The sequence below is a fragment of the Stigmatopora nigra genome, chromosome 2 (assembly GCF_051989575.1).
Source record: "Stigmatopora nigra isolate UIUO_SnigA chromosome 2, RoL_Snig_1.1, whole genome shotgun sequence".
NCBI lineage: Eukaryota > Metazoa > Chordata > Actinopteri > Syngnathiformes > Syngnathidae > Stigmatopora > Stigmatopora nigra.
Window position 1 is genome coordinate 6179736 of NC_135509.1, and position 22673 is coordinate 6202408.

Here is a 22673-nt window from a genome sequence, read left to right on the forward strand (position 1 = left end):
TTGTCTTACTTTTTTTTATCATAAGACTCTATCGTGAGATCAACCAACTTCCCAGAGACCATGCTACTTGCCCAAAGTTCTGATATTATTGCTATTATATGCAATATATTAGAAAAAAAATGATTAGCTGAGTTCAAGGCCAAAACTTGGAACAAAATTAAATACTATGCACATCGACATAGTACATACCACCCCTCATCCCACCAAACAATCAATTTTACTTCATCATTTCAACTTTGAAAGGTGTACATACCTGCTACAAAAGAAGCCGGTGCTGAGATATTGGTTTTACTTTGTACGAATGCATAGCATAGTTAAAAGTTGTTGGACGAGTTTACAAAATATGTGTCTGCAAGCAAACAATAAAAGCATGTTAAAAGATGAGTTGCAAAACTGGATTCTTTGAGTGAAATGAATAGCATACACAAGTACATATTTCATGCATGCGTTTTTTTTTATAGACTCCACCAATACCAGTTTGCATATCCAAGAACTGAGTGTGTTTCTAAAAGACTCAGCAAAGACAAACTGAAGTCTGCTCATATTTATTTCTAATATAAACACACTTCTGCATCGCTGTTCTGTTTAAATGCTGAGGCTTCAGAACTAGATCTAAACACTACTCGTCTTTCCCATTGAGACTGCAAATGAATTTGCTATGGGTTTATATATACAGAACTAGTATGTCTACTAATGGGTCTCTCCTCTATCTATGAAAAGTCGAACACAAGTAAAAGCCCCTTCCAATTATGAGTTGAGGCTGCAAAAATCTCCACTACAATATGACAGCAAAAAAAAAGCTCAGTAAATACACTAACCCTGGAATCGAAAACAAACACTGCAGTGTAGATAGAAGGTGCCAATGTGTGAAAAATTGAGAATGACTTTCACAGCCCAGACCTCCACGAAAGCAAAATACGTAAGTAAACATAAGAGGGAAATGGGATGTTTGGTGTATAGTAAATATATTTCACATATTTCCGCAAAAAAAGAGTATACTTCAGACAGAAAGTCGGCAAAACGTAACCAAATCCACTTCATGTAAAATATTTAAATGTAATGCCTCGCCTAATTGGTGAAAAAGCATTTATAAGGTAAAAACTATCCTCTTTCCCAACTTTTGTTGTTTTAAAGAATTCCCTGAAAACTCCCATGAATCCTAATCAAAATATACTAATAGTGGTTTCACATACATTCAGAATCATTAAAATAATGATGAAATAAGAAACAAACCCCACCACCTGTGTGGGGTTTCCGTATTCTCACCGGGCCTGCGTGGGTTTTCTCCGTGTGCTCGGGTTTCCTCCCACATTCCAAAAACATGCATAGTAGGCTGATTGGACAATCTAGAGTGTAAATGGTTGACCGTCAGCTGGCCACCAATTCAGGGTGTCCCTCACCTCTGACCCAAAGTCAGCTTGGAGAGTCTCTGGCACCCCAATACCCTTGTGAGGATAAAACAGTTTAGAAAACAACTAAATAAAAACTGTAGCCCTTGTTTGTTTTGGGATGCAAACATAAACTCAAATCAATGATGTATTGACAAAAAAATAGTTGTTTGGTTTACAAACTTTATAGTATGAAAGTGGAATGTTTGCCAAGTTTATTTATCAAGCACTTTTTGACAACGTGACGTCATAGAGCCGCGCGCGTGCACGAGGTTGCTCTCTCATCAGCACTCCGTCGCGCACGCGCCTCCTCACTCAAAGTGCGGCTTCCTAGTGAGTGAGCTTGTTGGGAGCCGAAAGCGAGAAAAGCCAAAGGAGATCATGGAGCGCTCGACTCGGCAACCCAGGCAGGAATAAGCACGATTACTCCTTTTTGGTAAAAATAAAAACCTTTTCAGAGACACTCGAAGACAGAGAAACTCACGAAAGAAGCAAAACTTTGTGTGGGGAAACTGTGTTTCAGACTCTCGCCCGGACCCCGTGCATAAACATGGATACACTTTTCTCTCTTTTGCTGGGACTCTTCCTGTCTTTTGGGAGCATCTACGGGCAGATATCGGCAGGTAAGACATAAAAGGATACTTATTTTTTGTCCGATATGTTTTAAATCGATGCGTTTGTCCCGAAACTCGTGTTTGTTAATTCTAGCGAGGTCCTGCCAGGTGAGTGTTTCAGGCGGAGCAGAAAAGTTGGCAACACCCGCCGTGTTTGGTCAAATGTCTCCAAAAATGATCAAAAATGTCACAATCGGACAACTTTTAAAGGTTCTTCTTCGCAAGTTTTAGCCGTTGGTGTGAGAGAAAAAGGTTAAATGTTTGCTCACGAAGAGAAATATCTCAACGGAGGGTGCGCTGGCGTTGTACATTATTTCAAATCGGGAGTCAGTTTTTCTTTTCGCTCGTGAATAAAACTTCATCAAATCAATCATTTCCTTTAATCATCGCGTTTTGTAATGAAATGTTGACCTTTGATGCTTTGATGTTGGTTGAGATATGTTTGTTTTTGAATAATTTGCATTTAGATCTCAAACTGTCAAATAATTACAACTTGTATTTTATTATAAGTGAGCACGCAGTGGTGTCCCAATACTTTTGAATTATAAATCTTCATCAAATTTCATTTTTTTAGATGTTTGTGTTTAAGCAATGTCGTGCGGTGATATTTATTGACATGAAGTGGGTTTAGATGAAAAAGATCAATATCAATAGACATACTAAAATTTCACTTCAATGTTGTGATGACAATTGAAAACATGTTTTGATTCATATTCATCACTTAAAACTTCATTCACAGTGATGGATGCAAATAAAATAGAAATCATCCTAAATTAATATCTAGCAGGTTTTTTTCTCCATTAACCCTAACATCAGCTTTTTACATTTCTTTTCTATAGGACCCAAGAGGAGAAAAAATAGTGACAAGTAATATATTGAACAGTACATGTCTTTTACGACCAAAAAAAAAAACAACGCACCACCGCTATGTGATGATACAATCTTTGTTTTCAAAATAAGGCATCACGTAGCTGATTTTTTCCACATTTCTCAGCACTTCCTACCTAGATAGAGTTTATGTGTTGTATGTATTTGAAAGATCTGACCTCCAATCTCACCTCACTAAAGCTTTATTATAGGTGATTCGCTTCATTTATGTGCTGGGCATGACCAGAAATTGTGCCAAAAAAAAGGAGGGAGGCAGTGGGGGTACAACAAAAAAAAAATCCCAGGCTCATTGTTGATTTGCATAAGAATTATACATTAATTACCAATTCTTGGGTGAGCTTTATTGCCTAGCCCCTCCCTCATCTCACCCACCCACCCTTCCATCCCCTAACTACTCCCCTGGCTCCCCTCCCTCAGGGCCATTTGGTCTGCAGGGCAACAAATGTGTGGAATTTCTTTGAGGCCTCCCCGGGAATGCGAGCACAGTTAATTTGCAAGTAAATACGAGATGCTGCTTTACATAGCCTAGAGGTGGGTCGTCGTAAATGTGGAAAAAAACAGTGCGAGAAAGAAATTTGTTTTTTTTCTAAATGGGAAAATGCAGTAAAACCTCAACTATCAAGGACAAAGTATTCCGTCATGTTTTTTTGAAGTTGGTCCAATTTCCAAAAGAATCTCCTTAGAAAATCCTAACAGTTTAAAATGATTATAGTCTTACAGACTATGAAATCTCAACAGATAATGTTTCGAGCTACACTTTTGCATATTATGTACAATAAAGTCAAAGTTAAGTAAGATTGCTTGACTTTTAGTAAAAAAATAGGGTGTTTGCATCTTCATGCTGGATTTATATAACTACATTTCTCATGTTCCAATGAGCAATGTCATTTCCTGGTCCATGGTTGCCATTATACATATCCTTAGTAAACAGATGTAAATGAGACTGGAGAATTGAACTATTTTTTCTGCATGACTGTACACAGTATATGACTCAAAGAACGCAACAGTTGCTTATTTGCTTTCAAACTTGGCTTGTTAGCTGATCTGAATGATGTCTTGCACTGATCATGATATATTTATTCTCTTGAGACTGTATCTATTTTTGCATCTAAAATGTATAAGAAGGGCGACATAAGAGAAGAGTGGTTAGCACAGTCTCCTCACAGTTCAAGCCCAGGTCGGTTCTGACTTTCCTGTCTGGAGTTTGCATGTTTTCCCCATGCTTGTGTGGGTTTTTTACAGGTACTCTAGGCTCCTCCCATATCCTAAACAATGGTAGGTTGAATATTGTCCCTAGGGATGAGTGTGAGCCCTGTGATTAGCTGGAAACCAATTGAGGAAACCACGACCATTGTGAGGATAAGCGGTACAGAAAATTAAAAAAAAAAAAAATAGAATAGGCAACTGTTGCAATTATTTTTTTGTGTTGATTGTAGGTCAGGGCAATGAATCAATTTTGGGGCTAATTTGGGTTTTTCATTACAAAAAAAATATTTTTCCTCCATACGTTTTATCTGGCAACCAGTTATTCAATAGATAATTCAAATATGAAGTTTGCCTTTCTTAGATAGTTCTCACTTTGTTTTTGGTGTCTGAAAATACAGATAGAAAAATTACTAAAGACAGAAGTTTTGCACATCATTTACATCACATTAATTCAACATTGAACTTTCTTTAACCTGTTTTCCTGCAATGCAAAAGTCCTCTTCATTTAAAGTCATTTGTCATTTGTTATGGCCTGATTGGGTCCAAAAAGAAGAAATGATAACAGTCACTGCTTCTGTCTTTCACCACTTGGAATGTATGATCATTCCATTGAAATGTAAAGCTGTGATTGGTCAAAACAGTGATTGACAGCAGAGACGTGTTGTGCATCTCCTTCAAACGCACTCAAGGACGAATTGCAGATCAGTCGAAAAGGAATTAACAGTGTCAAATTACTTCGGGATTGTTGATGTCCTTTCTGTAAATCACTCTCATTTAGTAGCCCTATCTTCTACTTTTCCCCATTTTATAATGTCCCAATGAAATTATGCCATATTAAATGATGGTGCTTAATGTGAACGGGGGCTCTCTCTGGCGTCTGCGCTTATCATCGCTGCTCTGCGGCAACCTCGTTTCGGCTTATCACCTCCATGCTCTGAGTAATAAATGTGGCCCAGCGTGTCTGCTTTGCTGCCTTTACAATGTCAATAAGTGACTGCATGTCAACGTGACAACTTCTCTAAATGCGCTGACCCGCATTGACGGCGTCTTTAATCTTAATGAAGTGCAATAATTGTGTCCCATTAGCTACCCTGGGCGAATCACATCAGAGCTGGTTTAATTATAATTGTAAATCTCGCGTTTTGATTCCGCGCATAAGAACAAAGTTGGTTTAATTATAATGACTTTACGGCACCGTTTGGAAGATGAAATGGAAATGTGTTTTTTTCTCGGAAAAAAAGACATGAGGAAGAGCTAAAGTGAAGAGGAGGGGGGAAAAAAACAACAACATGCAACCATTGGTTTTTGGCCGTGGGCATCTCGTCCACTCAAGAGACTGTGAAAACGGCAGGAGGGGTGCATTTGTGTGTTTTTGTGTCATGTCTTCTTTGTGTGTGTGCTGTCACTTAAAAAGATGCAGTGTGCTGATTTTATAAGCCCTGTGTAGTAAAATGATACAAAGAGAAGCATGTAAAAAACTTTGTTTCTCATTTAGATTCCATCGCAAATTCTTTTTCATGCTAGTGTGACCAAATCAAAGTAGGTTTTATTTATTTTCTTGTTAAAAATAATGTCTCAGTTTGCCGCTGCGCCAATCTTCCTTAATGTCTTCTCTTCAAATCAAACGCCTCTCTGCTCAAAGCACATCTCTTTCTATGGATTTCAATTTGGTTGCAGATTAGAAAAAAAAAGAGGGAAAAAAACTCTTAAAAGTACTGGCTCATTTCTTCAGTGGTTTGGGGGGGATGAGGTCTGCAGGCACCCACACGCGCGTGCGGAAAATGTAATTAATCTGCTCAGAGAATTCATTAGCTAATCCCTCATTAGACTTGTGTGCTTGAATGAATCGGAGGGTTTTGGATTGAAAGACATACCAGCTGCATATAGTGTGACCTTCTTGGTTCGTGCAAAAGATCATTTTCAGGTTTTTCAAGATAAGGGCCAACTACAACAGCTTGACCTTTTCACCATTAAAAGTTTGACATACTTGTAAAAATTGTAAATCTTAGAAATTCTGGCATAAATATTGGAATGCGTATAACAACTGTAATACTTTACGTAGTTTTTCCGATTGTTATAAGGGGTGTTCACCACTTCTCTTCAAGTTAACTATGAGGGTGTTTGGATATCTGACTCCATCAATGTCTAAGCATACGGAAAGTGCAAATGTTTTTGGACCAGATCCTACATCTAGCAAATATCCTATCCCTGAAGAAAGATGGTATTTGTCTAGGGTTATTTACCCAGTTAGGCGCAGGTCACAGCTGTCCAAACGTAGAAGAGTAAAACTCAGTTCTCCACCACATACACACATGCTCAGGGAAAGATTGAGTAATCAACACTTGGCTGATTAATTGCATGGCATACATACATATAAACACACACAGCTAGTTGGCCTAATTCTCACAAGAATTTTGTAGGGTTTTGTTTGAATAGTAAAGCGCAATTGGAACAAACAAAAGGGAAGTAAAGTTGTCATGGTAACATCACTACTATGCAGCAGGTGAGGCCTGGAAATGAATATTTTCAAGTTTAGCACAAGTTGAGGCAAAGGTTAAAAGGTGGTGTTGGGCCAGTCATCTGTTTGTTTAATTTTGTATGTGGTAACATGTGCTAGGGTCTTTTCACTTCCGTCAAATATTTATGGCCTACAGGCAGGTGTTTGATCATTTGTGTTTACTTTAAAGTGTTTTGTTTCCTTGCATATTTTGCCTCTATTTGATTTGGGAATAACTTTTTCAACATTGCGGATAATGTTGCTCTAAATACAATGAATGAAAGTTTTGTGTATGCATCTAATTTTGTCTTATTGTGTTTTTTTGTTGTTGCTTTCTCGGATTCAGCTCACATGGGACGCTCTGAAAAGGGTGAGTTTTAATTATCCAGCAAACTGCTGAGCTCCATCTCACCATTATTTTGTGGCCATCCTGATGTCGGTACTTTGTCATTCCATTTTTAAACTTATTCACTGCTAGTGATGGCTTTAGTAGTCAAAAAAACATCTCAATTGGCCGAAAAGGCTGTGAAGAAATTAAACTGTTATGTCATTATTAAGCATTACATTTAATTTAGATGCCAAAAAAATTCAGTGTGTTATGGAACATTTTTAAAATGGTAAAAGGATGTAGAAATGGTAAGTACTAAAATGCTACTACATATTCCTATGCATCAATCAGTGCTTCCTGGACCTATTTTTTTTGTACACTCCTTTGCAGGTACTTTGTTGATCTTATCTAGAAGGCTGTTTGTAAATCTATTTGTCATTTGTGTACACGAACGTTAATTCACTTGTCACTCAGTGAGCAGTCTGGCAGCACGGTGGCATATTTGAAGTCTCCAGGTGCTCTTCAGTTACCTTACGCTGGTTCTCGTTAAATTAGTTCAGTCATCACCCTCATACGCAGCTCTTTTGACCACCTTCACAATACAGTACTCGCGGATCATATGACCCAATTCGATTTTTCTTGTTTTTGGACAACTGTGAGGGCCAACAATGGCGCTAAGTTCTTGGCTCAATGGCTCTTGGGATAACCCACGTCCTTCCACTTGGTCTCACGCACTTCTCTCTTCTTCCCTCCAGCACTATCTTCCTCTTTCACAATTCCACTAGCTGCTTGGTGGGAGTTGGTTTTCATTGTGAAAAGTGTAAGCTTAGTAACATAAACCACAGAAACCTTGTTTGGGGAGACAGACATTGGGTGCTTTGGGTTCAGTTATCTTTTCTCACTTTCTTTCATGAATTGCCCTAAGACTTGATAACATTCTCAGCAGTTCATTTTGGGTTCAGTCACTAAAAAATACATATAAAAAGTGAAAAAAAAGAATTTCTCTTTGCTATTGTGCGTGTGGGTATGAGTCTTAGAATTGTAAAGTCCTCCTTTGTAAAACGCATTATTTAATACAAAAATAACCGAAACCTAATGGAAGAGCAGCGGTGCAGAAATACTGTCAGTTCACATTAAACAGTACAAGTTCTTTGGTAGCTCTTACATGTGTTCCAGCTAAAGTCAGTAGATATAGACTCAGCTTGGTCCCTGTAACAATAGATTTGTGAACACTTTCACCGCTCGTTTAGTGTCAGGGTTAAGTCTTCTGTATAACACGTTTTTAACTACTTTTTTTCTTTTAAATATGATTTTTTTGTAGCCAATAGATGCATTAATTTGCGTCCTTGCTTCAGTTCTTTTTGCCGTGTTCTTTTTGTTCTTGTAACATAGAGCTGTTATTTCTCTCTTAATTTTTTGTCAATACCCTGGAAAGTAATGAAATAAGCCTGAACATAACTGAATCATCAGAAAGTTAGTTTGGTCACAGTTAGAAAGCTCTAGTGATGCCTTGTGTGTTTGGCAAATATTTGATCATAATGAGTTCAAGACAAACTACTTCATCCTAAACGATTTGTAAATCTGATGATACACTTGGTTTAAGTGTAAACTCAGTGTGCAGTGACTGGGCTGACGATTATTATTGTAAAAAAGCTACATTTCTTGAAGATTTCAATAGGAATTTCTCCACAGTGTGCTTTTTTAAGGGCATGTGCAGTTTAAATGTTTATTTTTATCCGCTCAAAGAGCTGAATTAGACAAGGCGAGATAAGAAACTGACTTTAAAGTGGCAAGAAACATCAGCATTTGTTCACGAAGAAGATAAATCATCCATGACGTCAATTTATTTTACTTTCCAAGAATGTTTAGTGGACGTTGAGTAAATGCGACAGTGCTCTTCATTGAAAATGTAGTGCGTGACTGAGGCTCTTTAACAGCCTTCAGGTGGCCGCCAAAGGGCTCTTTTGTGCATCCCTGTATGTTGCTATGGGCATTGGCTCAAGTGGTCTCCATTAGTCCAGTTAGGAGGACATCTGTCATGAAACCAGCATCACATCCTTTTCCACACCAAAGTAGCCATAAGCAGCCTATATGCAGTACGTTAATGGTTGTCTGATTCCTGATCTTAGTCATGGGAAAATCCTAGGGGATGTTTTTCTTTAGACTCTGTCAGCCACCCACATTGCTACTGTCCTTTGCATTCATGTTCAATAAGTCTCATCTTTAAGCTGATTTGGTTTTGAAATAGCTGGAAAGCTTTCGAGATACGTAAACCCCTCTATCTCTGTGAATCAGGAGCTTACAAGCGGATGACCACTCCATTAAGATTATCATCTCAAACTGTACTTTTTATCTTAATATTTGCACATTCTTGTTCGTGTCTGTCAGCAGGGGCAAATATTTCATTGGTAGATCTTCCCAAGATAAATGTGGGTGACAAGTTTAAGATGCTTTTTAGACATTTCAGAACCTCTATCAACAAGAGAATGAAACACCATTCACATTTGACTAACAATTAAACGCTATGCTACACCTATTATTTGATGATTTTGCTTTCATTTAAAATAATTTCCAACGCTATCCTATATTCATAAAGAGTATTTTAAACCATCTATAACGTAGACAACTTTTTCCCCTCAACCTCATTCATCAAATTAAACAATAGCTTTTTGTAGGAATCAATATTCAAGGCACTATTCTCCAGCCATATTTCTTCCATGCTATTTCTCACTGACTCTTTAAATGCCCATGGGAAAGTCTAGCAAGTTCTGTTTGTCCGATAATATACTTGCTGATATTTGAATCCAGCAGTAAGTTCTCGCCACAAATTTAGATAAGGAAAACTGTGGTTACATTTTTAAATGTCTGCTACAGGACAAAGACCATAGCCAAGTTTAATATTGGACGTAATATTGAATATTCTTTTATCCGAGTCTTATTTTTTTTGGTATCTACAACAGTTACACCCTGACAAAAGAATCCACAGCACTGTAATTTTTCATCTAAGCTGACTCCACTGTGTCTGCTGGACTCTGCTCACCTCTCGAATACACAGGCAACTCCCAGATGTTAGGATCAGTCAGTCTCCTCCTTTAAGAATTTATTGCTTACTAACATCAACAACACAATGTGCCCTCCCCCACTTTTTGTGTATTCTTAGTATTAATTTGCCGCCCAGCACCCTCCTCTTTTCTTCAGTTTCTGTTTCCCCTCCCAACAAAAGCCAGGGTGGGATTTTGTGTTGTTAAATCCAGATGGAATGGTGTTGTATTACAGCGATAAAGTGCACAAATGATTTTAAAGGTGGAAATGGCAAAGTAGGTCATCATATCACCACGGGAATAGTGTGAAGATTAAGAAATCCCGAAAATCCCACTGGAAATAAATAAGAAAAGCATAACAGAACTTTTAGAAACATGTGAAACTAAATATAAACCTACGTTTTGTTTCGGAAAAGCCAAAAGGGAAATTTACCTCTATGTTAGGATAGAAAAAAAAGGTTGATTTCAAAACTAGAAAGTTAAAGAACATTTTCTTCTTTCTTTTTCTTCAGTTAAATCTTGCCAAGGTCTCTAAATTGCCTTTATCTCTTGGTTGCCATCTCGCAACTTTCTTTTGGAATGCTTTGGTTGGTCTTTATCCCTACCTCGGCTTTATTCTCTTGCACTCACGTACACATACACACCCCAACTTGTCTGTTGTTTTTATTCACTGCCTTATTGTATTAAGTGACTCACTTAACAGTCACAATGTCTGCAATCGCCCTAAAGTAAATTCAGTGTAAATGTGTGTGCAAACAAATGGAGTTGTCTTGTTGGGCTAACAGTTAGAGGATATTGCTATGTCTTCCTATGACATAGGATGTCTCTTGCATTTAATGTCATAAACAAACATGCGCACACATATACAACTACCTTAACCCAGCATTACCTGGTCTTGTAAAATTCCTGCCTCTGCTGAACTTGATTTTAACAAGGCTTTAGAATGGTGTTATACTTAGAGTTCACTTTAGTTTTTTGGTTTTTTTTTTTAAATCAAAACAAATTGTTCAGTGGTAAGCCTGGAATCACTCAAGACAAAAACACTTCAATAGCGACCTGGGGAATATTTCTCTATCTAGCGAGAAGTGTCTGTTAACATTAAGCACCTCTATTATAGAACCGCTGTTGAAGTCTACATTCTACTCTGAAGCCTCCACTCCAGATTGTAAACCAGGTCAAATACAGGAGTGTATTAATCAGTCTGATTGCCTGAATTACATTGGAAGATACTGTTGGTTGATGGGACTGTACATTTATAAATCTAATGTTTTATTAACAAATTATGCATGAATAAGTCTTTCACACTATTACACTACACGGAACTGTTTGGATGTCTGTTGCAAGATCTTCTCCTTTGCTTGTCACATTAGATTGAAACTGGTGGGCGTTTTATGCTTCCGTTTTTGGGATGCCTGCCGTTCTACAGTTGAGCAGGATGGATCTGCATAACGCAGAATCCAAATGTTATGCTGTGCGTATGTTTAACCACTTGATAGCAATAGTTGCGAGATCATTCCAGATCAAAAGACCATCAATATTTATTTCTTCTTGAAGTATGCTCCATTATACAAACAATGCAATTTTTTGTGTTTTTACAAACTTGCATTCTGCTCTTACGTGTCCTTGCAACTAAGAGGCTTAAAATGTGTTTAAATACTACCTCATTATTTTATTTTTATCAGTGAATATATTTCTGCGCCTGTTCTACACAAATGCCCTTTTTACATATTGTAGGTCCAACCAGCTTTGATTTAAACACGGCATGAGCCCCACATTTTTCACTTTTACTCTCAGACTATACACACACGAACACACACTTCAAAGGCACACATGGATTGCAAAATGTTAGGAGCCCCATGTGGTTTCGGTTAGCCACACTTTCCCCTTCACTGGCCCCAAACTAACCACTTGTACTTTACCTTGGTCAAGTACAAGTTGCTTACACGATACACTTCTATGTGTGTGTCCTTGTCTGGCCACATTATTGTGTGGGGAACAAGGTCATGGGCATGTGCATGCTTGCCACCAGTCTACAACAACCCAACAACAAATAAAACAACTATTATGTTAAATTGTTATCTAGAATTGTAATGAATATGAATGACCAAGTGCACTACTCTGGTTTTGAAAGAAGTGACATACATTGGCACTCCCAGTTTTTCCATGAAATGGGAGAATGTGATTCAGAAGATAGGTGGGCAGAAAAGAGTGTGTGGGAGAGGAAGCAATAGTTGCTTCAAGTGCGATAAAAAACTATATGAGAACCGAACAAAGTGACACAAACTTCCAGCTGCACTCTTTTATTCCGGAGTTGCTTCATATCTGCTGATAGCTATGCAGTACTGAGATTTAAAAAAAAATCTATATCAAAAAAGGAGGGAAAGGTTTGCATGATTGATAGGGCTCAGGCAGTCCCTGTCGTCCTACTTTTTGACTAAATACTTAGTCACACATATGGGAAACAGACCAGGAACTAGTGAGGTATGTGCAGTGACTCAGATCTCAGATCTCAAATCATTAGCCTACATTCATGAGGAGTCCAGAGAAATAGACTTTGACCCTTATTGCCGTAGGTGTGTTTACTTACTGAGCTAACTAGCTGGAAACATCCACCAAGAGTTCACAGGTTTCTACTGTGAGGTCACGTTGTTTGTGTTTCAAGGGTCTGTTTCTCTTTCACATTCTTTCACTTTTGGCAGAGTCAGTGAGATGAAGTGGAGGGTAAAATGACTACTTAGTCCTGCATAAGGCATTACTCACACATAGTTTAATGGTCTACTTAGTCAGTTTCTCTGGAATCGCAGGAAATAAATTGTGCTATTTAGAATTTGTCCAAATATTACATTCTATTTTGGGTGGAGACCTTTTTTGTGGACTGATTAAAGAGAAAACCAAGCTTCCTGTTCTGTATGACGAATACTGACACTAAATAGAGGAATAAAAATTCCTTTTGCACTTTTTTCATAGCATTTTGAGGTTATATTTGAGCTGTCACAGTCAAAACTAAATAAGCTGAGAGAAAGGCTGAGAAATATGTCTTTGGTTATTATACAGCAATATTGCAAACTCTCTAAATCTACTTGTCTGTCTCACATCTGACCTCTCGCTTCCTCTTCGTTCTGTCGCTCGTTACGCCGATCACTCAACTTCATGTCACTTGATTATTAAGCACAAGCACTCACGGTTTCGGTGAACATTGCTGCTAAATGTGGCGTGGAGTGGCACAGAGGCTCTCTAGTTATAAAAAAAGAGAAGAAAAATACATTATTATAATGTTGTTCAATGTTTAGTCAGCTGAACCGCATGCATTTGATGCTTTTTAGACGAGAGGGACTGTTATAGAGATGGAAAAGTCAGTCTTTTATTTTAATTTAGGCCAGCACAGCATGTGATCCATTTTCATGTCCGCCTATCTTCTGCATCCTCATCTGTCTTCATGCCTTTCATCATCATATCATCATGTCCAGCTACCTTCCATTTGGCCCTTCATTCTGTTCCTTGTCCCCTTTTAGAAAAAACAATCAAGCAATGATAGTGTTCAGCTCTATTTTGCTCTCATAATCTAAAATAGTATTTTTCATGTTTTTACTTCAGGTAGCGGGCAGAAAGAGAAAATATATATTTAAGGCCTAAGGAAAACAGAATGAAAGGCGTGTCTATGTGATACTTGCTCCCTGTTGACTTTGAGCTCTTGGTTCGTCATTGATTATGCATGCAGGGATTTTATTTAGCCTAAATGGCAGGCCAGTGTCAGATGGTCTTCTTTGACAGACTGCATGTGTGTGCGTATGTGTGGTGTACTTGCGTTTGCAGTAACTCTGGAATGAATCTTAATGGACATCATTAACCCTTGCCCTTTGTCTCATACACACGCATTTACAGAGAGGCTGTTGACCAAAACGACGTGGCCCGTAGAATACTCTGAAGTGAAGAGTGTGCACGCATTCATGTCTGTGTGTCTATCAAGTGGCATGTTTGATGGGGGCAGATTGACACAATTGCTTTTTGAAGGATCTACTCTGATTTAAAAAGGGCCTCAATGAAAAACAGGCATTTTTGGTAATGCTCCAAAGATCAACCACTCTTGCTGTGTGAATAGCTGCCATCCTTTCAATGAGTATAAAATCTGTTATTCTATAACAACAAAGAGTTGCAAGAGTTCTCTTCTAGTCAGTAAAAAACGATTGGCAAACACAATCTTTTCCATAAAGCTCATCAATCTCCATTTTGTTTTTAATGTGGAAACCTTTTCCCTGAAAGAAAAGGGGTAGATTGCTGATTTTCACTCAGATAGCAGGAGGTCTCATTCCTGGTCAATACCCCATGATCAATCATGTTTGATCCAAGCTCAGATAAAGAAAAGATAAAAAATGTGTGGGTTGTGTCGTGCCAGGAATGGCATGTGTTGCAAAAGCTGGTTCTAACAAATCATCCGAGTGACTTGCCATGGCCACGCCTGTTGAGATCAGCCAATTGTAAAAGCAGATTTCATTTATTAGTCTTTTTTAGTCTCATGAGATGTGCTGACATTATTCCTTGGGACGGACATCATAATCAATTGAGTGGTCAATTCTATGAAACTATAGTTTGCCTTTTAAAATCTTTTGACCAAATGGAGTTCACTACATCACTGGCCTAATGTGATTCTTAGCGGGGTTGAGGTTTGCACTCAGAAGTTTTTTGCCGTCTGTTCCACTTTATTCAATCTTTGTGAATTAAATTGTGGTTACAAGATGGCAATGGCTGGAATCAGTCATTTGTTTGTGTGCGTTACTGGGTGCACTCCCATCTGGTACAACCCCCTGTTAAACTCCTGCAGCACTACTGCGCATATGGAAGACACATACACATATACAGGTTACAGCCGGGAAAATCCCATCACCATTCCACCCATCCTCCTTCCTTTCACCTCCCTGCAGAGCCTCAGGAGTAGTCCAGGTGTCCATTCTCCTCCTCCCCCAACCCTCTTTGCTCTTTTTCCACACTTGTCTGCCTCCTCTCCGTCTGTCCAGTCCATGTTTGACATGCTTTTGGACCAGCGACAAATTCCTCACATGCGGCGTGGTAGTTGCTCAGGGCAGAATTGAATGAGGCACAGGAAACAACATGCAGAACTGACACAACGGTGCGACATAGTTTGGACACAGTTTGCTGTTCAAAGTTTTGCTACATTCTTTCGTCCTGAAAGTTTTGGCAAGAAAGTTTAAGAGGGGGAAAAAAATGCAGTATTTGAAAGTTAGATGGGATTTTGATGTTGAGGTCTGCAAAAGGTCAAGCAAAATTGGTTTATGCAGGTTGGCTTTTAAGTTGTTCAATAAATGTTTGAAGATAAGTGATGAATACTTACAAAAAACTAGATAGTTCTAAATTGTTGTGATTTAGAATTAGATTATTTGCATGTCAGTGTGTCCTTGCATCTGTCTTTCTTCACCTGCTTTATCAGTACTGAGTGCTGTCGCACAACATGACCCACCCAGTCAAGGATATAAAACATGAATACAATAGAAACATTGCAGAACAAAAATAGGTAAGAAGAAAAAAAAGAACCCCCAAAGAAAAGAAAATAGCTAGTTTTGTGCAGTTTCAGCTTCTTCTAACCCAGGAGTTCTGAATACAGCTTATTAAGCAGAGACTGTGCACTTGCATCCGTGTGTGACAGCGTGATTTATTGAAACACACCTTAGTGGAAGAACTGCAATGATGAGACCGAGAGTTTGAAGTAAGAGTTGTCTCACACACACACTCATGTAGAGCAGAGCCAAGCTTTTTATTGTATTACAGAGGCCAGCTTGTATCAGAGGGAATGCTGGAGCGCAAAGAAAGAATGCAGAGAGCCAGAGATGAATTCGTTGTGATTGCTTTGGTGGACTCAGTTATCAAACACAGCACCAATTTCTTTCTTATCCTCCTCCCCGCTCTATTATGCCCCCAGCATCTCTCTACTGCTATTCCTCTCTAGTGTCATTGCTCCTCCTTCATATATATATATATATCTATGCTTACCAATTACATTCAACAGATGACACAGACCGATAGATGGAGGGACACAAATGGAGAGTGAAGGATAAAGAGCTTAGAGAAGTATACAAAAAAAGAGGGAGAGAAAGTAAACCTGAAAGTGGGAAATGACACACTTTGGTAGGAATAAAGGGGAGAAATAGAATGTGACAGACAGATAGGAGAGAGAGATTGAATAGATAAATGAGATTTATCTATAATGAAATCAGCTTTAGTCTGCATGGCGGAATGTGCACCATTCAGCCTTTCTGCTGTTGCAGATTCACCCTTTTAATATTCTAAACATCAGTGTGTGTGTTTGATACATGAGATATGTGTTTAGTGGGGAGATGCTCACTCTACTTTAAATGCAAAGTTAACTTATTCCAGCAGAGACGTGAATCTTTTGATCATTATAAGCGCTAGTAGATGTATCATATACTGTATTTCGTCCCTTATAGAAGTAGCCTCTCATACTATTTACATGTTTACATTGTACAGTAGTTATTTACTACATCTCCATAGTTCAACAATTATTGGAACACTTACAGTTTTGTCTGTTAAGTCATTTAAAGCCAAAAAAATCAAACCAGTTGTTCCAGGAAAACTAAATCATGCGCCTGGGTTGTCCTTCAGACAAAATGTTACCTCCAGAACACTATAACTCTAAATTGTGTGGGTGAATATTGCCCAAAAAATTCAAGTAAGCTTTCGGTTCAAATGATGTGCAGAGTTATGTTCCATGTAAAATGGGCCAAGTCAGGAATGCACACTGTATGGACATTTACCCTCTCTCTGAGTCCACTCTCTCACAATCATATTGCCTCAGGCCAGCGCACAAGCATGCATCTTCACATCCACACTCAAATTGCCCACGGCAACGCATTCGGTCCAAGGAAGCTGCTTTTTGCTCCTCAAGTTGTTTTGAGGTTTTTTTTCCTTCTTTTTCTACGCCCTTGGCATACCATCGCAAACTCACATGTATTCAGAGATATGTGTAGACAGCCATGCACATATTAAATCTTGGCTGTAAAGACTTCTTCCAGTGGGCATGTCACCACACACAAACATATACAGGCCTTTTTACAGTTTGTTTTTTGTTCTGTATTATTCTAACAGAATTATATTATGGAGTAATGAGTTCACATTCTAATACTGTATTGGTGTGTTTTGGCAAACTTCATCTACATTACTTCAAGTTTCAAGGCAGAACATTAATATTGAATGCCGTTGTTTTCTTTAATATTCTGCTTTGATTTGGGTAAATAACAATCCATCTGTGCAGATTGAAAAAATGGTTATCAATGTTTCCTTGTGTCATCGTTTCCCAAGAGGGAAAGAGGAGTGGACATTTAAAGCAGGTGATCCCCGCCCCCTTGTCCTTCTCTCTCTGTCTCTGTGCCGCTCTAACTGGCTCTCCCGGCATACAACAAAGCGTCCTGTCCACTTGGATTACTTACATTAAAATGAGCAAGAAAAAGACTGTGCTCCCCATTTGCCTGAGTGTGCACTTCAGAGAAAGAAAGAATGACCTTCTTTTTTTCTATTTTAACTATCTCACCACCATTCTGTGACACACGTCAACAACCCAACAGAGAAGTGATTGTTAGGTTGTTGTTGCTCAGTCACTTGTGTCACAATCCACATTGGAACCAACCTCTTCTAATTGAATTACGTACGGACTGACAATGTTTACAGTAGGCTGTGAAAATGCTAAAGAATTAGGCTTGATGACTATAGAGTGAAATTCAAGGTGAATTATCAGGAGGTGAAGTGACGGGAATGTATTCATAGATGGGATTATGACAATACAACCAGTCTGTACTTGTTTTTCATTATCAAGGTCCACCAACAGTTCACGGAACAAACATAAACAGCGATAATTACTTGGCACATAATTCGCCTTGCAAGTGCCACAATGGACCGAGAGCTTGTGAACGAACATGTGAGCATGTCCAGGGAACAAAGAAAGATGGCAACTACGTCAGAGAGACCAACATAATGGGAAAGTTCTAAAGTACTGATGCTATAGAGGACACAATTTACTTGATTCCTGAATTGGATGTTTTCTGCATCCATAGACTGTGATTCAGATTCAGTTTCTATTCTCTGTTGGAACATGTTGTTTGCATGTTTTCTTTGTTTACTTCTAGTATCTTGTAATGTCTCATTAAAAACAAAATAGCTTCGATATGATGCTTTGAGTCCGTTATGAAGAATTTCAAATGAAAGTTTTTGGTTCAAACCGTGATGAAATAATCTCATTCCAGACAGATAAAGGCTAGAAGATATGATTTGGGTCAATTCAAGCTGCGGTCTGAACGTATTTTCAACCCTCAAATGGGAGCATTAAAGTAAATGAATAAATTAACTACTGTTTAATGTCAACAACAGCAACCAAGTTTTTATAGCAGCACCCAAGATTGTTGCTGCCAAGTGATGCCTGCCTTAGCTTCCATTAAAACTCGGTTGAAGACACTATCAGTTAGCATTTCTACCTAATCAATCTAATAAATTATGCCCATCCCTCATGCGTTCAGGGTATAATTAACAATTGCAAGAAGGGTTGGTAGGAAACTCTGTGCTCATCTATTACGTTAATTTCTTGTCAAGTCCTCACTTTTTACATCATAGGAAAAAAGGTCACGGTGATCCTGATAGTTCCACATTAAATTAAACAGGAAAGAACTTAAGGGAATGACAAACCACTATTTTGTAGCAGGTGTTCATGTTCAGTGTTTTTGCATCAAGGTGTTGGGGACATTGAGAATGGTGTGTATATGCTCCAGTGGTGCCCTCCTCTAGTTGTCCTACCTTAATGGTAAACTGTAAAGAAAGTCCTAGTCGAGTCAATGCCCGGAACCAGGACACAAGGACTGTTCAAGATCGTAGCTGCTCCACCATGAAGAAATATTTTCACTCTCTTGGGTGTCTCCTAAAAAAACCCCAAAACATACATTATATTTATCTATTAACATTTTGTTCATCGTAAGATGAATATTGAACCCATTTAATTCTGATAAGCCATTAGAGATATTACAAACAGAGAATCCATGACAAAAATACCATTTATATAGAGGCGCAACAAAACAATTTATGCATTACTGTCCGCAAATCCTTGGCGTGGCTTCTCTATCCATGGTCAGGAAAAGCATTTTATGCTTACAGAAGACAGTTTAGGCTGTCAGCTGATGTGCATGTGATGGTCATATCTGCGCAGTACTGAAAAAAAGTGATTAACCGAGCAAATAGCATCCTTGTCAACTCTTTCAGTGACTTTAATGATGATAGATGCCCAATCCCATGGCCTTTTTATCCCTGTATTGTGAATTTGAATGCCGTCCAATCCATTTGAACTGGGAGGGTTGACAGAAACTATTTACATATCCGGTTTCACTCCATCCCGTTTAAATAGATTGGATTGGTATAGCGCTGTCAACGGCAGCCAATTAGTTAACTGTGTGTTAGTGTGGTTTTTCTAGAGCACTTTTTTCTTCACTAGACACATTTAAAACAACATTGCAACCAGACAACCTTATCACCCTTATTAGGAATCTATGCTAATAAAATTCTAAGATGTTAATCGAATTAGGAAACGAACATTAACATTAGTATGAGTAACTGTAGGTAATGGAAGTGTGCTGGCATAATAAGAAAAGTTGAAATGTTTAATTTTCTTGTAGCTAATGGGATTTGGAAGCACCAATGTTTACCGCAACTGTATAGCGGTTTCAAGGCAGTTATATATGTTCCACTATGCTTGTATTTTAAGGAGCCAGTATACAGAAAACATGCATTAAACATTACATTTAAGTAAGGCCAGAATGTCAAACCTTATACTTAATTTTATCTCATACAAAATAAATATGTGTAGGTTTTGTGCACAGGGAATCAAAAACCTGCAACTTCCCACTTATTTCTAGGACCATTTAAGCCTCAAACTTGCGAATTGATTTGTTTATTTGGCTCAATGAAAGCAGACTCGGATAACATAAATAATTGAAGGGAAATGTGTAACAATAATGTCTGGGTGTGCACGTATGTGTGAGCCCGAGGCAGTGCACCGTAACCTGAGGTAGAAACCGGTTGAACTCATTTGAAAAGCTTTTGCATCGTTTCACAATGGGTCCACGCTCAAAGCCGCACCCGTGAAGCCACCTCAGCCCTATTACTTCATGGATTCATACTGGATGTTGATGCAGGGCTGTACCAAATTAAATTGATATATTTTGGCAATGGATATTCTCTTGTGAATAAGCACTGCAAAAATGCCTCTCATTTACCCCCACATTATCCTCCCAGCAGGGTACAAGTGCCAAATGACAAGTGATGATCTTGCTGCATTTACATCCAATACTAGTCACAAACGCGAATCCCAATAGCTTTTGGTCAATATTTTCTCATTATAAAATATAATAGCACCTGTCTTTGGGCCACTTATTGCTATCGTAAAGAGATGACATCTCCCAATACTCATTTGCCATAAATGCACACTTTTGGATGGAATGTGAAGTTCAGGGCTTTATACTACTGTACTGCATATCTTAGTAATACCCCCTTCTCTCTTGGTCTCTTTCACTTTGGTATCTTGTGCTCAAAGTGGTGTTTGACTCCATTTCCCTCGAAAAGAACATCCATATTCTTGCACTCTTGCATTATGTGCAATATGTGTTCTCCTGATCTGTTCAAATTTGTATCAGATTGGGTAGTTTTCACAATCCTGTTTCTAAAAAGGGCCCTGTTTGCAACATGTTAAACCAGTTGAGTCAACAATTTTAAGTTAGATCAAATTGTACTTAACACATGACTCAGTAATTTCAGCTCTATGTCTAAGGTGAAGTACTTCCGAATACTCATCAAAGCACAACATCAAATTGTATTGTCTAATAACTACAATGGTTACGGTTAAGCAGGAAAGTAAAGTAACCAGTTCAAGAAACAGGGTCTGTTCACTTGGGAAATCCAATTGAATTTTTATTTGTGGGCTGTCTTTAAAGCCTTCCATTGCCAAACCTGACTTTTGAAAAGAAATCATTGTATGTCTATCATAGCAGACCCCTGGTGAGATGGTTCTTGTCTGACCTGTTTATATCTTTGTTTTCCCTTGAGTATTTGTTTTTTATTTTGAGCTTCTGAGGTTTCCACCACAGTGTTGCATGCATGTTGTCTGTGCTAAGAGAAAAACTACAATTCCACTAGGACTGTAAATGCTATCGTTAGTTATCTTTTGTTGTGAGACAGAAGTGTCATTCTACACTTTTACTTCCGTGTTTTGGTTGCATGTTTATTTTTTTCTCAGTCTCACAGGTCCAAAAAGCATTGTAATTTTTGCTACAGAAATACTCTTAAGTGTATAATTTTATTTCTGTATTGTATTTGATTTTTTTTTACTGACTAACCCCATTCATCCATGCCCTTCACTCTGTCCTGCTGTCCAGTGTTAGTGCTGTTTCAGGTCATTTTTTGTGTGTTGTGTTGAGAACTGATTTTGGTGACGCATGCAGAACAACAGAAATGCTTCCATTGCTAAACCACAGGATGGGCTAAATCCTACCTGCTGTTTGTCCAGTAAATTGGTCAGCTTTTGGACTAACTTGTCCAACAGTTGGAGATGTCAGCTGGTCAAGTCAGTGTCTATCCAGACTGACTACTAAGTGATATTTTTTGGATTTAACTGATATTTTTTGTCCTGATAGTAGGATTCGTTCTGCACTCAGGTTTTTCCTAACTTACCTCTGCTTACCCCCCACATCCCATCATTTCCCCTCTGACTTCCAGTTATCCCAATTTACACTGTATTTCGATTTGAGTGTGTTCCTGTCTGTGTGGGCTGGCATTTGATGTGTGTTTGTTCTGCGCTTATCGCATCCACTCCAGACCTGCTTTTCAGTCCAAAACCTCAGCTCTGGCCCAATTGGCTTAAGAGACTGACTGCACTCTGTCTGCTTAGTGATTGGCTCATTCAAATCTTCTGCAATGGATAAAGCATCATAGTGTGGTATTTCTCTGGTAATCCACCGGTGAGCTGCGGCAAGGTTTCGTCTCCCACCGTAGAGAAGGATCAAGGGAATTGGTATCCTCTTTCTCATAGAGTAACCTGTAATTCTGTGTGTATGTGTTTGATGAGAAGTATTGAATACGTGAGTAAAAATGTGGGAAAATTCTGGTATACACTGGCAGCATAGATAAGGCTTCTTTCACCTGCACTGCAAACTCCACATAGGAAGCTTGGAACCTAGGATTGAAGCCTGGATCTAAGAACTGTGAGCCCAACGCAATAACCATTCCCTCAATGGTCCGCCCACGTCGAAGACAATTTATGCAAAATAGTTTTCTGGGTTTTTACCATTTAGCTTTAATTGGAAAAAGCTAACATTGGTCCTGAATTAGAGTCCACATTTTGAGGTCAAGTGTGTGGTAAAAGGAGGGGAGGGAAGCAGGCTCGCCAGACTTGTCGTTTGGGGATTTCAATACTAAATTACCAGCTGTGCGCTCAGTTTTGAGAGCGAGCTGAGTGCTGCCGAAGGGCTTAATCATTACCCCCCTCACTGCTCCGTTCGGAATCACACACATTGACATAGCTTCTGATCCCAGAGTTTTATAGGCTTGTCTCTTAAGTGATGCCGTCATCTACTCTCACTTTGCTGTGGTGGCAAATGTTTACCTTGTGATGCCTGACAGAACACTCCATCATGTCAGATTTCACAATGCCAT

The 22673-nt window shown here is 38.7% G+C and overlaps 1 protein-coding gene across 19 annotated transcripts in view; it reads left to right on the forward strand.

The window, feature by feature from the left end:
- The first annotated feature begins 1698 nt into the window (after positions 1-1698).
- ptprk (protein tyrosine phosphatase receptor type K) overlaps positions 1699-22673 on the forward strand; it is a 66893-nt gene continuing 45918 nt past the window's right edge. For all 19 annotated transcript variants that reach the window (XM_077737446.1, XM_077737467.1, XM_077737457.1 and 16 more), the window contains exons 1-2: positions 1699-2011; positions 6940-6963. In XM_077737446.1, the coding sequence (XP_077593572.1) occupies positions 1939-2011; positions 6940-6963 (97 nt within the window). In that variant the 5' untranslated portion in view covers positions 1699-1938. The remainder of the gene's footprint in view (positions 2012-6939; positions 6964-22673) is intronic.